Here is a 15,013-nt window from a genome sequence, read left to right on the forward strand (position 1 = left end):
AATCTTCTGGAGGGAAAAAGGGCAGTACCGGCTCAAAGGAGATTCTTTTCATTCCCATCGGCGTGCTGCTGCTGCGCCTGCAGAGGCAACGTACGGAGTAGCTTTCAGGCTGCTGTTCAAATGTGCGATCGCATTTGTCCATTCGCAAGGTAGGTTCAGAGGCACGCTCAGGCACCGCACAGCCACGAACAGCAGCAGCATAGTGAGCTATCAACAGCAGCCTCGAAGGAGCTTTCAAGAGGCGCGCAAATGGCGCTTTCACTTCACATTTTGTCTCCCCCGGTAGTTGGAATGAGAGACCACAATAACTTGCACAATACTGTTCGGCGCTGCGATTGAGAATCGGATACGAACGCAAATATGAAACAGCAGAACAGAACAGAAACAACCGACACTTTGGATAAAGACAGTGTGGGCAAAAGAGACGGAGTAGATGCTCATAGCCATGAATGAGAAGAGCTCAAAGAAGGCGCGAAAGGGCAATTGAAAATAGAACATAACACAAGAGACAGCAGAGGCTTTCACAGCTTTTACTATTTCCACTAGACACAAGTAATTCCCACAACTATGCCAAGGATTCGGACTGCTCTTATGTGATATCAGACACATTTCAAGCTTCACCAGCGGTATAGCTCTCCAGCAACAACGCCCCATCGGCAGTTTTCAAGCTCTGCCTCTTGTGCAAGCTGCACTTCTGTGAACGCCTTGGAATCGTGGACCTGCAGTACAATGATTGGAAATTTTGGCATCAAAACAAGGTAGAACCCAAGTGCATAAATCTTGTCTGATTACGGTGCTATAAAACAGTAGATAACCAGAATGCCTTAAACCTCCAGATTCAACTAACTGGGAAATACAAACAACAATCCATTTAACTAGATTCCTGCCAGATGTTTACTACTGTTTGGGCTGAAGAAGAAAGACAAGAATCTAACCAAGACCGTTGTTGGCATCTGAGGTCCTCATGATCTTGAGCCTCTTCACTGAACCTACAAACATCCTGAAGAGGAGAACAATAAGCCTCTGAAAGAGCTATTTAAAGACACTTTGAGAACAGTTAACATTACAATATAGTTTTTAACTTATTTCTAACATAGTGTAGGGGACTTACTCCCAGGGAACATCTCCAACGAGCATCCAGTCCCCATCCCGGTCCTCATAGGTGAGCTGATATTCCGATGAGCTGTCCAATAGATTCAGAGACTTTGCACTACCTGATAATGTCATGATCAATTCAAATCAGGTTCAGGAATGAGTGCAGAAAAGGCATTCTCAAAAGCTTATGAAGCCACATTTAGAATAGTGTCACTTCTTAAGTATAATTTTGAGTATACAGCCCACCATATATGGACCCCAATGCTGTAGATCGATGAATTGACAAATCAATTGAATAGTACTTAAGAGTTTCTGATTCATTGTAACGTTACCATTTGCAAGCAATACTACACTTCTTAGTGATGGTTGTCAGAAAAAGAAAAAAGAGATCGACGGCATATAGGTTGACATGATCAGAATACACACTAGACTATGATAGATAAAGTAAAGGATCAGAGTATGACATACTAGAAGTGCAGAGACCGATGGACGGCTTCATGAACATGAGCTCAAGTGCTGAGGCAAGGGTCTTATATGAGCGATGGGCATTGAGATCCACCTTCCTTCCGATAATATCTCCATCCATGTTCACCTTCACCCAACCGACGACCCGTCCTTTCTTCTCGCTCTCCTTGTCTTTCTGCATGCCTGATTCATCGGCAGCCTTCTTGGTGCCAGCCTCTGAAGCATTTTCTTTGGCCTGGTTGAATAGGTTGTTCATCCTGAAAGTTCTTATGGGTGGCCATCCCACCACTCCAAAGCTGCTACCAAATCGGAAAATGCAGTTCAGATTAGTTGAAGCTGATTTGGGCAGCTCGGCAAGGAAGGAAATATTCCTTGTTTCAGACAAAATATTAGGATACTGTTTTCTTGTCAAGAAAATTTTGATGATTGCAGCAGATCTGAAGGGCAATGCAACCAACAAAAGTCTCCTTTATATTCTCCCTCGAGTTTTGCAGGATGCTCATGTTTTTTTTAAAAAAAAAGGAACTTTCAATAATGGAAACGATGCAAATTAGGTAGCTTTGGCAGGAAAAAAATTAACTATAGGAGTTGTGTGCATAAACAAGAAAGAAGGTTTATTTCTGAAGGGACGAATTAGGTGTAAATGCACGGTGACGCCTCCTCCTACCGTCCTACGATCCTAACAAGAAGCAGAACAAGTAGGCACTTATAGAGATTCCAACTTTTTCCCTTGAAAGAGAAAGTGCATGCTCGCAGCCGTTGTTCTGCATAGATGCAGAAGAGCTGTTCTTGCTGCTCACCTCTGCGGGTGGCCAGAGGCGACCGTCCCCGGCGAGGTGGTGGCGTTGGGCGCCGCATCCGCCTTGGCCCTCTTGCTGGCCGCCGCCGCCCCTGCGGCAGGGGAGGAGGACGACACGGAGGAGTCCGGAGACAGGGCTCCCGGCTGCAGGTCCCTGGCCGTCAGGATCCGGCACGGCGCCGGCGACGGGGTCTGCTGCTGCTGCTGCTTCTTGGAGCCTAGGCAGAGCCCCAGCTCCAGCTCGTCGTCCTCCTGCTCCTCCTCCTCCTCGCCGCCAGAGTTCTCCTCCACCTCCTCCGCCGCCGCCGCATCCGGAGGCGGGTCGCCGGCGATGAACGCCACCGTGGGCCCCGCTCCTCCTCGCATCGCGCTGCTCTTGTTCTTGGCTCAGTGACTGCGGCGATGGTGTGTGTGTGTTTTGGGAGAGACACCTCGAGAGGGAGGAAAGGAGCTGTTACTATTATCTGAGCTGAGCTGAGTTCTGGGTATGCGTGCAGGGCAGCATAGGAAGCTTTCGCCTCCTGCAATCCTGACTCGTGGGCCCTGCAGTGCCGGGTTAGCCCCTAATTGCTAGGAGCACCAGCGGCCACTTGTCTAATGTACCACTTGTTGGATTTATCAAGTAGTATATCATTTCCAACAATAAATTGCTATATGTATTTAGATGTAGCTAAAGAAAAAAGTCATAAACCGTATTTTTCTTATGCAAAAGATGTTATCTGCATAATAGTTTTACACTCTTTTGGCACGATAATGATATCGGTAGCTTCATTTTGGTTACATGGACTTTTTAGTGGTCACATAGAAAACTCGCCAATGCGTGGAAAAGCATTAAAACTGAGGAGAAATAGCGTTGGGCATTCAGGATGCACTATAAAAACAATGATAGGCAAAAGGATGCTTGGGGTTCAAGAGAAACTATCAGCAATCATTTTACGAGGTGTCTTGCATATAAGTTATTTTTTTAGAGTTCCAGGGTATACTCCCACTTCGATTTCATTGCAAAAAGGACAAGAAGGAAGATTGGATTGTAGCACGTGCTAATAGGTAGAGGAATGTATGAAAATCGTGTCAAAATTAGCACTTGAGATTACAATCAGGTTACATCACAACATGCACGGTAGCAAGTTTCATGTACAAGACCAGCTAAAGCTGGTCCAAGGCGCGCGTAGTGGGGGGAGGAGGAGAGGGTAGGCAAAGCATTTCGTGGGGGGCCTCTTTTGATCCTCGTTGCCCGTTGCGTGGTGGGGCCCCGGCGGGGTAGCTTTTGTTGGGTGTAGAAAATGCAAAAGACAAGGGAGCGGAAATGGGAAGAGGGACGGAGAAAAGGCCGGGAAAGCTCTCCATCACGTGAGCCGAGCCCCCCTCACCTCAGCTCACGTGTCCATCTGGAGCAGAGTGCATGCTTTGTTGTGTGCTGACTTTGACTGTTGCAACAGCCAGTAGACAAGCAGGGGTGTACGTGTAGCGGAACTGGAAGAGGGAAAGCGAGCGAACCAGGGCCCCGCCCCGACAAGCCGACACGGCCCGACAGCCTTACCTCTCCTACTCGTCCCCACCACCATTTCCGATTTCTTTCTCTCCTCTGCCTGCCCTTAACCATCAACCCATTCCTACCGTCGCCGCTGCCCAACCAACCGCGTTCGTGCATACCAGTAGTGCCAATACACTACTAGTAGGAAAGAGAGATTTTTTAAAAAAACAAGAGTAGGAAATATATTTTTTTTATTTATAAATATAAAGGGTAGAAAGAGATTGGTGAGTGCAAGGCTGCAAGTAGCACTCGACACCTCCGTCCGGCTCTGTGTCTCTCCGCAAGGGAGCAGGCCCACCAACCAATAGAAACGCAAATGCAAATGCAAATGCGCCGCGATACGCGATGATGGCGCCCAAGATCCGCATCAGGGACATCATGTCCTGCATAATCATCCCCCTTTCTGTAATTTGTTTATGCACCCCAATGTACCAAGTATCATTTCAAGTTCCTGCATACCAGTAGTGCGTCACCTTTTGACCAGCAGAGAGCTAGCAGCTACCACTACTTCACTGCCAATCTTATAGCTGCTCAGTACTCGCAGTGACTTGACAGTGGTTTAAAACTTCATCAAATTTCGAAAACATCCCCCTTGGCAGTCGATAAGCTTCCATGATCCAGCTCAATCCCCTAGCGATAGCAGGAACAGCTTAGGTTTTAGGTTATCTGACTTGGGTGGGTACTGAAAGGGAAACGCAATTTCCAAATCCACCCAAGCATTCTGGCTCAGATCAACCCGAATATGATACCAGCAAAAGAGGGGATACAGTATCCCAGAAGCTACAAGTAGGTGGCCGCCAAACAGGAAGAAGCATCTCATCTTGTTGGAATAACTGTGTGTGTATCAGCCTATCAGGCAAGTACTAGAGAGGGAAGAGAACTTTTGAGTACACGCCTCAAGCCACCAAAGTGGCAAACAATACAATGGCTACTATTCTTCTCCGATTTTCATTACAGATCTTGATTCCTTGGTAAAATATACAAATCAGAGCAATACAATCAATATCATGTGCTGAACAAAAACAGATCCAAAAGCACTATGACATATGACAACTCCAAGGGAGGAACATGAGACTAGAATGTGGCTCTGGCCTGTTGCTGCTTACAGGCACCATGAACAAGTTCCTAGCCGGCAAGGTGACTGGGAGAGCTCTTGAACATCGTGTGCCACATGAAAGCCCTGGAGAGGACCATCTCAAGCTCGTGGTGCGCCCAGGTCCTTGTGGGAAGGTGCTGAAGAAACATTACCATTTCTTGAAAATCCAGTTTCTGCAGTTTGTCTGACCACTGAGGGGGGAAAGGGTTTCAAACTATCAGAAACTCGAAATTCTGGCAAGCATGACAGAGATTGCTGTTGGTGTAATAAAAACACATAAACATATTTCAAAGGTGACTTACAGTTAACAAAAAGCTAGCCGATATGTACACAAGAAAATCTGGCAGATAATCTCCTTCAGCAAGATATGTATCCCAAAGGCGCGTGACAAGATGAAAAGGTATCTACATGGATATGTGACAGGTCGGCAACCTTTTTACATGTATGTGAAATACAAAATCAAGTCATCAAGTGTAGCAGGAACAAACCTCCCGTATCAGGAGGCAGTTGAACCAACGGAAGGCAAATTGAAGAAACTCTAGTCCTTGCTCTTCAATGTGCTTGGATACAGGTTCTGCATACAATGATACAACAAAAAATTATGAGGTCAAGGATAAGTGTTTTTCCAATCATTGACTAGGCACTTTCAAAATGATGTTTCTACAAGTATATACATTATTTATCTCCACAAAAGGGCCCAGTTTCCATTATTCTGTCACAATTACTTTAGCCGGAAGGGCCATTACATATGGGTTGAAAAGTGAAATTTGTCTGCCACATCGTGGAACCAGAAGTGGCAAAACATGAGAATCAGTGGAACATTACCATCTATACGACGAACTAGTTCCTTCAATCTAAAAACAAGACGCTGAATTCCTGGTTGTGCAAAGGTGTAATGATCCTGCATTCCATCAAGAAACTTCGAGAGACACCAATAGCAGTCTGCTTCTATGTTAGAAATGTCCTGTGCTGAAAGATTGTCCATCGACCAACCGTCCATGTTGCCCTCTAGGTGCTCTGATAAGAACACGATCAAGAATGGCGTGACAAGGTCATTTATTCCTTGGACGTAGCCGCTTGCTGGGTGACGAATAGCCCTGAAAACCCCACATCAGAACAATGGAGATAAGCAAATTAACACAACCCTGGTTGTATTAAATACGAATGACAACGCCAACAGTCAAAAAATATTAGTAAAAGTCATGTTTGCACTAACAGAACGGGCCTGCATGTGGATGATAATTTGGACTAAAGGAACCATGTTACTGCCAAATCAAGAAAACAAACTTCGAATTAAGAACAATACATCTAAATGTAAATAGAGAGTGCACTAAATATAGGAGACATACTAGCACATAGACGAAATATATGAAAGTATGAAAAGACGGAGAAGTCATTGGTGCTGACAGAATTGGTGTACATGTAGGTGAGACAGAGAATCTATTTCAAAGGAAACAAGCAATCATGCTAGTGCAAAAGGAAAGTGTTCAGCATTAAGATCCATACATCAAGATGTCAAGATAAAGACTCAATTCATGCCAAGCAAACTAAAGGAATAAATATAAGAGCAAGTTTAGTGCAAAATTCATCCATTTATCCAAGTTTTCCCACAGAAGATATAGAGTCGCAATGGGTAAAGAAGAATTTCACAAATGTAGTATTATCCACACCGGAAACAAGCATATTTGCATACAGCAGGCTGACGTCAGGAGGAAAATAGTGCATCAAAATTGGAAATAAGATATATTTTTCTGTTGATGAACCCAACACCACCACCAAAAAAGGAAGAAAGAAAGAAAACAAGCCAGCCAAGCTCACACCTTACCATGTATATAAAATGCGCTCGAGAGATTTCTGAATTTGAGGATTCTGAAAAAAGGTAACATCAGGTACAGTTCTTGGGCAGTCAACTGCAATCTGCAGGCCAACAGGTGATTGTAAGACAATTGATTTTGAGAAAATAGGGTGAGGGAATGAGTCGATAAGTTGTAAGCCAAAAAATGTTACCTGACGAAGCATAGTAATTTCTTCATCTGAGCGTTCACTATCCGGGATATCGTAGTATTGAGAAACACATTCCACATACTCTAGTCTTTTTCTTGTTAGAACACCTTCTCGTCTATCTTTATTAGGTGGCGCATATCCCTGTAGCCAGCTATATTAAATTCAAAAATTGGAACAGAACATTCGAAAGAAGTTCTGCGATCTTTACGTGAAGCATGTCTACTCACCAAAAGAAGCCTCCATACATTAGGCCGCATATATGGGGGGACACCGCTCCAAGATAATTCACGCAATTTATCTACATAATGGAGGATAGATTGCAGCTGTCAGCTGAACTCTAGATAATCTTGAAGAACCAAAATATATTAAATTTTAAAGTTTTTTCAAAGAAAAAAAAGCCCAAAATAGGCTTTATGATTTATCAACTCTGACCTGAGATAGAAAGAACGAGGGGGCAGAAAAAAAGTAGATAAAAGGCAGCAAGGATTACACACACATACAAAAAAAAAGATGGCCACACTATGACTTCTTAGTTTGTGGGTATAAGAAGAATCAGATACTCTGAAATGCTAGTTTTCATTGTATTGGAAGTAACTTTATATCATCAACAAAAGCAAGCTTAATCGATAAACTGAAGCGAAAAACATAGCTTCTGTAAAATACAAGGAATAACCACTTATCAGATTATCATTGTACATAACTTTTAGTATTTTTTTATCTTTGTCTTCCTAAACACAATAATGCAAAAGCATCCAAATAGAAAAAACTAGAGGTGATCAGCCATGCCTAATATAAGAAAATTACTGTAATGTTTACTTCTGAGATCAAACTAATTCCCGCAAAAATGGTGATGAATTCAAAATAATATAGTACAAAGAATAATCTGCATACCTAATATAACAGCTGGCCTAGAGAGTTCCTTTGTGAACTTATCAATTCTTGCAGAATCTGTAGCTCTAGCCCCAGAAACTAGCCCTTGGGCATCTGGTAATGAATTTGAGCTACTTGTTGACAGAGGATTTGATTTCTTTGCACTTGCATTGTCAAATGAGTTTCCAGATGCTTGGCCTTCTCCCTGCACAATGTCAACTCCATCAGTTACAATACATCTTCTTTGCATGTCAAAAACAGTCAAACTACTAGCATATTACCTCCTGTGAACCTTCCTTGCGCTCATCTTCATCATGCTCATTCTCAAAGCGTGGAGAATAATCAGGAGGGGAAAGAGGCTCAGATCGCCGAGTTAGCAAAACCTTCCCAGGAAAGCTACGTCCTTTGAGCATTCTGACAGAGTGTGGCAAAACGACCAAAAATCGTTTGTAATGATACAAGAACATAGGGCATACAGTGCCTAGCAACTGTAACAAATATGTCTAATGAGAACACTGAGTATAGGTTACAAAAGTGCCATTTGGTTACTTTTGGGTCACAGAGTTCTCAAATTGAATACCCGTGGTATATAGATAAAGAGACAGATCAAGAGCATTTCTTCGGGATATGCAGCCTAGGGACTTAACTAGTGTACTGACACTGAGAAAAGCTATAGCCGTATGCACGAGTCTCATTTCGCAGGATTCAGATCGATGATGGAGAAAGGCTCGCGCGAGGGAGGAAAGACCCGGCTTACCCTTGCACGTTGCGGAGCGTCTGGTTGAAGCGCCACTCCTTGTTGTTGGGGCTCCCGCCGGCACCGCCGCCGACTCCTCCGCCGCTGCCGCTCATCGCCGCCGGTCCGGGGCTGCCTGACTCAGGCAAGGCAACCGAGCTCAGGCCCAAGCGCAGGGAATCGGAAGCCTGAGCTTGTTGCGCACTCTCTTCACGCAAGCCCGCAAAGCATCGCCGAGATCCACGGCGTTGCCGCCCGTGCACTCGCCGCTGCTGCGCCTGCCGCCTGCCTGGCTGGCTGGCCGCCGTCCGCTCGATCTGCTGCGAAGCAACCGGTTCGGTCACCGATCTATGGTGTGGAGAGGAAGCAGAAGGAATTGGGGATCCATGGGAATGCAACTGAAAGCGCCTTGCCAGGAATCTTCACATCGCAGCAACGAAAGCGTAATTCATGCTTTACGCCTCTCGCGTTCATTGTACGTGGTTAGCTTTGGGGCCTACGCGGAGAATTTTGTTACCTGTCTATGTATCCACTGCGCCAATTCTCAATGTAATGTTTCATACTTATATAGAAATAGTACCACATAAATAAAAATATATTTAATTCATGGATGAAATAGCTCACATAGTGTATAGTTTCATCTTTTATTGTTTCCCAAGCTACATGCAAGATACAAAGATCTTGGAAATAGTGTACATATGGTTTCATCCCCGTGAAACCACTTTCTCCTCTCACTTCATAAATAGTGTGCCATGAGATCAAAATTATCTATGTGACAGGCTATTTATTATCCACGAAACCCTCATTGAGAATGGCCTAAGAGGCTTCAAGTACAGGAGACTAGGAAATAGAATCTACAAATAAATTATTGCTAATTATATTGTATTGTAGAGTTAATCAATCTCTTCTCAGTTCAAAACTAACGTTATGTTTAAATCTCCGACACCAAACCTTCATGTGGCATACTCCTCTCATGTGAATGTGAAGCTCAACTATAGAAATGATGTCCGCCACTTTTCTCTCACCATGTCATCTACTTCGGATGCCAGGATCCTCAAGGATCTACTGGTAGTAAAGAGCCTAGCTCCAAACCAGCTAGCCGCGCATCAGCGGTTTAATCAAATTTATGTGAGGATTTTTTTTAATGATTATAAAAAACATTTTGAGAATACGCAGGAGAGCTACGTACCATTACATTACGAAGATAATTGAAAATTTTCGACGCGGGCCATTCACCGGGCGCACGCACACGTGTTACAACAAACTTACGCAACTATACGGCAAAAGAAAACAACCTGAGCTAAGGCCTATCATGTCCAGTCCCAGTTGCTGATGCCGTTGGCCAACCAATGGTGACCAGGTGTGTTGCCCCGGCTTGTATCCATAGTTGGCCTTCCTCAAAGATCAGAGCTGAAACCTGAGCTGCTGAGTTCTCCGGCTGGCTTCTCCTTCCAGAGCCTCCAAGACACAAGCATGAAGGCTGAATCCAGACCTCTCCTTTGCAATTTGTTTAGTCCTGCTCTTTTCTCCAGCCACCAATCAACTGTTTGCATACTTGAGATGCAGTCTGATCGATCAGTCCAAGGGATAAGCTGATGCAGTGCCACACTTGTTGGGTGAATGAGCAGGAACAAAACAGATGAATTCTAAAGGCTGAATGACTGTAAAAAATAGTTGCATATCTTTGCATGAAGGCTGAATGATTATAAAAAATAGTTCAGAACAAAAAAAACGAGACGAATTCACGATGGTGGTGCAAACGGAACGTGCTAGTGAAGAGTCGTCGCTGCGTGTGGCCGTGTGCTTCTGCTTCGCTACTCCTCTTTAGGGTCATTTACTTCGTTTGAAATGCAGAATCATCTCGTTGCTAACTCTAAACAGCAGATTAATTAAACTGTTCAGGAATCAGGAGATCCATGAGCAAGCCGACCCACTAGCAGATTAAACTCTAGACAGCTACTACAGTCTACAGAGCAGATGATCTAATAACTTTTTTTTTTTGCCATTTCAATGCAGACATCTGAGAGTGAGAATGACCACCTGTATGCCACTCGCCCTCATAATGGCAATTTGTTAAACTGAGGAGCAACTTATGTCAAGATATTGGAGTAGGACTCTACTACCATTTTTTTTCTTTTCGAAAAGCACTTTAGTACCATGTTTAGTCCAAAAAAGGAGTACTTTGTCTGCTAGCTAACCAGTAGTACTTTGCAGCTTTGGACCGATCAAAATTTACGGTAAATGACGGGGCCATGTCAGGAATGGTCTATCTTTCCAAATATACTGGAGCATCACCTGTAATCTGTACTCCCAGAATCCGGTACCAGTTCATTCAGAATCTGGATCGATAAAGCATGCATATAATAAACAGATCGGCAATTCCCAATCAGCCTGGTTAACAAAGGTGCTATTTTTATCCTTTTGGTCAAAGTACAGAAGGCATGAGGAACTCATTTGTCTCTTCAGATCCGGGAAATAAGCCAATAACAGAACAAGCTCAGAACATTGAGCTTTTTGGTCACAACACCCTTTTCTCTCTCTCTCGTTTTCATCCAAGGGTGGCTACAACAGGATACTGTATGATGCCCTTTTATTCTCGTATCGTAGTGTCTGTGAAAAAACATACGGATTTTGTAGTACTAACATAGCAGGCTTACTTCTTGACAATGTTTCTGCAATTCTACTTGGCGTCCCTAGATAGAAAATTGTGTGACTGGATGTCCCGAACGTTGGAGAGTTCATCCACCGTGTCTCCCCGCTCAAACACAGCTGCTGCGCCCATCCCAGATCCTGCAATCGACACAAAGCAATATGGTCAAATTACATTTACGCGTTACGCATCCTTTTGCCTTTGCAAATGCAAATGCAAGTATCTAACAACGAGCATGATGGAGATAATAAATCTAACCGATGCACATGGTGACGACACCAAATCTGCAGTCTCTGCCTCGGCGCTTCATTTCATTCAGAAGAGTAGCCACACACCGTGCACCTGAACAACAAAAAGAAACCACTAGCTTATATGACTTTGCTCAGATGACCTGGTAACAGGTACCACAATGGCAGCGGTACTCTATTTTCCTGACAATCTCGCATACAAGTATAATTCAGTTACCTGTTGCACCCAGAGGGTGTCCCATGGCAATCGCGCCTCCATTCACATTTACTTTGGATCGGTCCAATCCCAGCTTGTTGCAGCAATAGACAAATTGAGAGGCAAATGCCTGCAAGTGGATGACTTGGTAATCAGCTGTTGTTAATAGATGACAGAAAAGCTGTGGAATATGACTAATAAACAGACCTCATTCAGTTCAAAGAGATCAATGTCTTCAATCTCAAGGCCAGCAGACTTCACTGCAGCAGGAATGGCTACAGCAGGACCAACACCCATTACAGCTGGATCCACTCCGACAGCAGCAAAGCTCCTAATAGATTATGTCAAGAAACATTTTAGTGTAAGAATGAACTGAGGATAGTATATGTCAAAACAATGATGATAAAAACAATGTGAACTAATGAAGATGTTGTATGTATATATGTAAAGGCATATAAAATACCTGAAAACACCAAGAATAGGAAGCCCTTTCTTCAAAGCTACAGATCTCTTCATGAGAAGAACAGCTCCAGCACCATCACTCACTTGACTAGAATTGCCTACACAGTTTGAATGATTTATCAGATGATGTTTCAGTAGTGAGTGAAAAAAAAACTCAGGATGCAGGGGAGTGTCAATGAAAATAGTTGTCTTCTGCAGCACCTGCAGTTGTAGTCCCATCCTTTTTGAAAATTGGTTTAAGCTTCGCCAATCCAGATGCTGTGGTCCCTGGCCTAATTCCATCATCAACTGATATCACAACTTTCTTCTCCTCTCCAGTTTTAGGATCAACGATCTGCACAGTATGGACAGTGTCAGTATAATAATAACCACTAGAAAATTCATGTTCTTTTCCTAGAAAACTAGACTGAAAAATTGGTCTGACAACAAGCATATTAGTTCAGCAGTAGGGGCCTCCCAAAAAAACAAGCATATTAGTTACTGCTAAGGTGATGCAGTTAAAACTAGGTTAAGCTGTTGCTAGTTTCTACTGGAAAGGGGGCCGTGGCGGAAGAAGCATATTAGTTTCAATGCCTCCTACCTTTGTTGGCACTGGGACAATCTCATCCTTAAATTTTCCAGAAGCCGTGGCTGCAGCAGCTCTCCTATGAGACTCAGCCTGATAAAATATGAAGCTTTGATTTCCATCTTAATCGAAAGAAAGAAATGATAAAATTAAAACAGTTTGTGCCTAAGGAACTCACAGCAGCCTGATCTTGCTCTTGCCTGGTGACACCATATCGATGAGCAACATTTTCAGAAGTAATTCCCATGGGCAGAAGACAATCCTGTGCTTTCTGGAATGCACTTATCTGCAGAGAAGAATGTGTCATAGAAATAAAAAGAATATCAGTATCAATGTACAGTGTGATTATAATCCTTACCCTGGGGTTTACTTGTCCTTCCCAACCAATGGAATTTATCGACATGGATTCCAGACCAGCACCAATCCCTGTTTGGAGGGAAAACAGCAATTCAGCACACAAACTAAACCACAGCAGCAAGACTAGCATGGTATTCAGCATGCTGCAATTACCTATGTCATAGAAACCAGCCTTTATAGCAGCGGCGACATCAGCTACTGCCTGTAAGCCAGATGAGCATTGCCGGTTGACAGTTCTAACAGGAACAGTTTCTACAAAAATAAAATGGGATAGTCAAATTTTGTCCAGAAGATAGAATCCTCTTCTTCAAATGATAGCACCACGATTGCTAACATAGGGGTTTACCAGGGAATCCAGCATAGAAAGCAGCCATCCTGCACTCATTTGCACGCTGCGAACCTGGACCTAGAACCGTCCCAACCACAATGTCACCAATGTCACCAGGATTGATTTTAGTGTTGTCCAGAACAGCCTACAGGTGCAAAACGAAAGTAACAGAACATGAATAATGAGCACGTGAAAACTTTTTGTTTAAGCACACAGCCAACCAATTGTAACGAAAACTCTTATGTTTCAGCACAGCCAGCCAGTTGTTGCGAAAACTAGCAGATTAATAATAAGATAACAGAAGCAAACCTTGAGAACAACGGTAAGGAGGTCCTCTGGGTACGTGTCCTTGAAACCTCCTCGCTTGGCCTTGCAAATCGGCGTCCGGTATGCACTGCAGTGAGACAGCACGGAAGGAAGAGGTATAGTATCCATCAACCGTACATGTGCAGCATATTGATTGATATGAAAAGGACCAAAGCCTTGCAATCAAGGTTGCTAACTGTTCTATTTTGAACATTTTCGATTCGTCTGTTTGTGCATAGTGTTATCCTTATCTTACTTATTCCTGTAAATTAGTTGACTGATTACGCATTCTAGTTGCTAAGTAGCAGGACAAGGTCAGTGACTCAGTGGGGTGGATGTTCAGTATCATCACCGTGTCATGGCTGTCTATATCCACCATGTAAATATACTAAAAAAGATAAGTCCATCGATACGATCTGGTGGGGCGCGGTAACAATTCCAATTTCTATCAGTTTATCTAGGTAGCGCAGGCAGCATGTTAAAGAGGTTTCCTAAACAACTAAAATAGGAGCACTCCCTACGAAAGAGTGGGGGGAAGGGGAAAAAAGCGGTAAGAGGAAGGCTTACGCGACGACGACGACATCGTCTCCGAAGGAGGAGGTCCTCTGGTACGCGGCGCTGTCCCCGGCCGCACACTCCGACGCCTGAACACCGAACGCCCGCCGCCACCGGCACGCAGCAAGAAATCGATCAGCCAACCCACACAAGAGAGATGAACCAGAACCAACCCAACCAGGAGATCAGGAGCTCACCGCTAGCTGCGGCTGCGAGGAGGGCGAGGAAGAGGAGGGGAGGAGGTGGGCGAGGAGGACCCGCTGCCGATCGATCGCCTTCTCCATGGCCGGCTGGTTTGCTCGGTGCCGCGCGCGCGCGCGTTGGGGTTATCGGAAGGGAATTAATGAGAGGAAGGGGAGGCGGAAGCGAGGTGGTTGCGGATTTGCTTGGCTTCCTCTTATGGCGCGGCGCCGGCACGTAGCGAGTCAGGAAAGCACGCAGCCCAAGCAAGATGGCGACCCGTGTTTATCCAGCGTACGGCAACGGCATGGGCACGGATTGGGATCAGGAAATCAGGATCACACCAGGCCATGCCCGCCAGAGAAGATACATGCGAAGCTTTTGCTTGCACGTTTATGATTTCTCTGCCTTTTTGGTCAACTTGTGCATTATGCCCAAAAAATTTGCATTTCCATTTTTGCGAATTTTTTGCATCTTCTGGGAGTTGCCTCTTAGGACAAAGAAACTGTGTGTTTGTCCTTAAGCCTGATTTTTTTTATTGATCCATCAGCTCTTTTTTTTTCCAGG

General features: G+C 44.2%; 3 protein-coding genes across 5 annotated transcripts; all 3 read right to left on the reverse strand.

The window, feature by feature from the left end:
* Nucleotides 1–376: 376 nt before the first annotated feature.
* LOC101776797 (auxin-responsive protein IAA10) lies at nt 377–2,844 on the reverse strand. Of its 3 annotated transcripts, none has more exons than XM_004954322.3 (5): nt 2,361–2,842; nt 1,564–1,859; nt 1,112–1,214; nt 936–1,000; nt 377–719 (listed from the first exon to the last, which is right to left on the reverse strand). In XM_004954322.3, the coding sequence occupies exons 1-5, from the start codon at nt 2,723–2,725 to the stop codon at nt 664–666; spliced, it is 885 nt and encodes a 294-aa protein (XP_004954379.1). In that variant the 5' UTR covers nt 2,726–2,842; the 3' UTR covers nt 377–663. The 3 variants fall into 3 exon arrangements, with proteins under 3 accessions (XP_004954379.1, XP_004954380.1, XP_022681752.1); XM_004954323.3 differs by having other exon boundaries at nt 1,564–1,856; nt 2,361–2,840; XM_022826017.1 differs by lacking the exon at nt 377–719 and having other exon boundaries at nt 931–1,000; nt 2,361–2,844.
* A 1,853-nt stretch (nt 2,845–4,697) lies between these two features.
* Nucleotides 4,698–9,005, reverse strand: LOC101777495 (GTPase-activating protein gyp1). Its single transcript, XM_004954324.3, has 10 exons — nt 8,621–9,005; nt 8,145–8,277; nt 7,885–8,068; nt 7,221–7,291; nt 6,997–7,134; nt 6,815–6,906; nt 5,815–6,086; nt 5,478–5,563; nt 5,292–5,393; nt 4,698–5,180 (listed from the first exon to the last, which is right to left on the reverse strand). The coding sequence occupies exons 1-10, from the start codon at nt 8,713–8,715 to the stop codon at nt 5,019–5,021; spliced, it is 1,335 nt and encodes a 444-aa protein (XP_004954381.1). The 5' UTR covers nt 8,716–9,005; the 3' UTR covers nt 4,698–5,018.
* A 1,955-nt stretch (nt 9,006–10,960) lies between these two features.
* LOC101777905 (3-ketoacyl-CoA thiolase 2, peroxisomal) lies at nt 10,961–14,746 on the reverse strand. Its single transcript, XM_004954325.4, has 14 exons — nt 14,464–14,746; nt 14,279–14,355; nt 13,715–13,799; nt 13,424–13,550; nt 13,231–13,329; nt 13,079–13,146; nt 12,899–13,006; nt 12,736–12,813; nt 12,357–12,489; nt 12,157–12,253; nt 11,901–12,024; nt 11,715–11,823; nt 11,508–11,591; nt 10,961–11,389 (listed from the first exon to the last, which is right to left on the reverse strand). Exons 1-14 carry the CDS (start codon nt 14,548–14,550, stop codon nt 11,280–11,282), a joined length of 1,386 nt encoding a protein of 461 aa, XP_004954382.1. The 5' UTR covers nt 14,551–14,746; the 3' UTR covers nt 10,961–11,279.
* Nucleotides 14,747–15,013: the final 267 nt, after the last annotated feature.

Source organism: Setaria italica, chromosome I, assembly GCF_000263155.2.
Source record: "Setaria italica strain Yugu1 chromosome I, Setaria_italica_v2.0, whole genome shotgun sequence".
Taxonomy (NCBI): Eukaryota; Viridiplantae; Streptophyta; class Magnoliopsida; order Poales; family Poaceae; genus Setaria; species Setaria italica.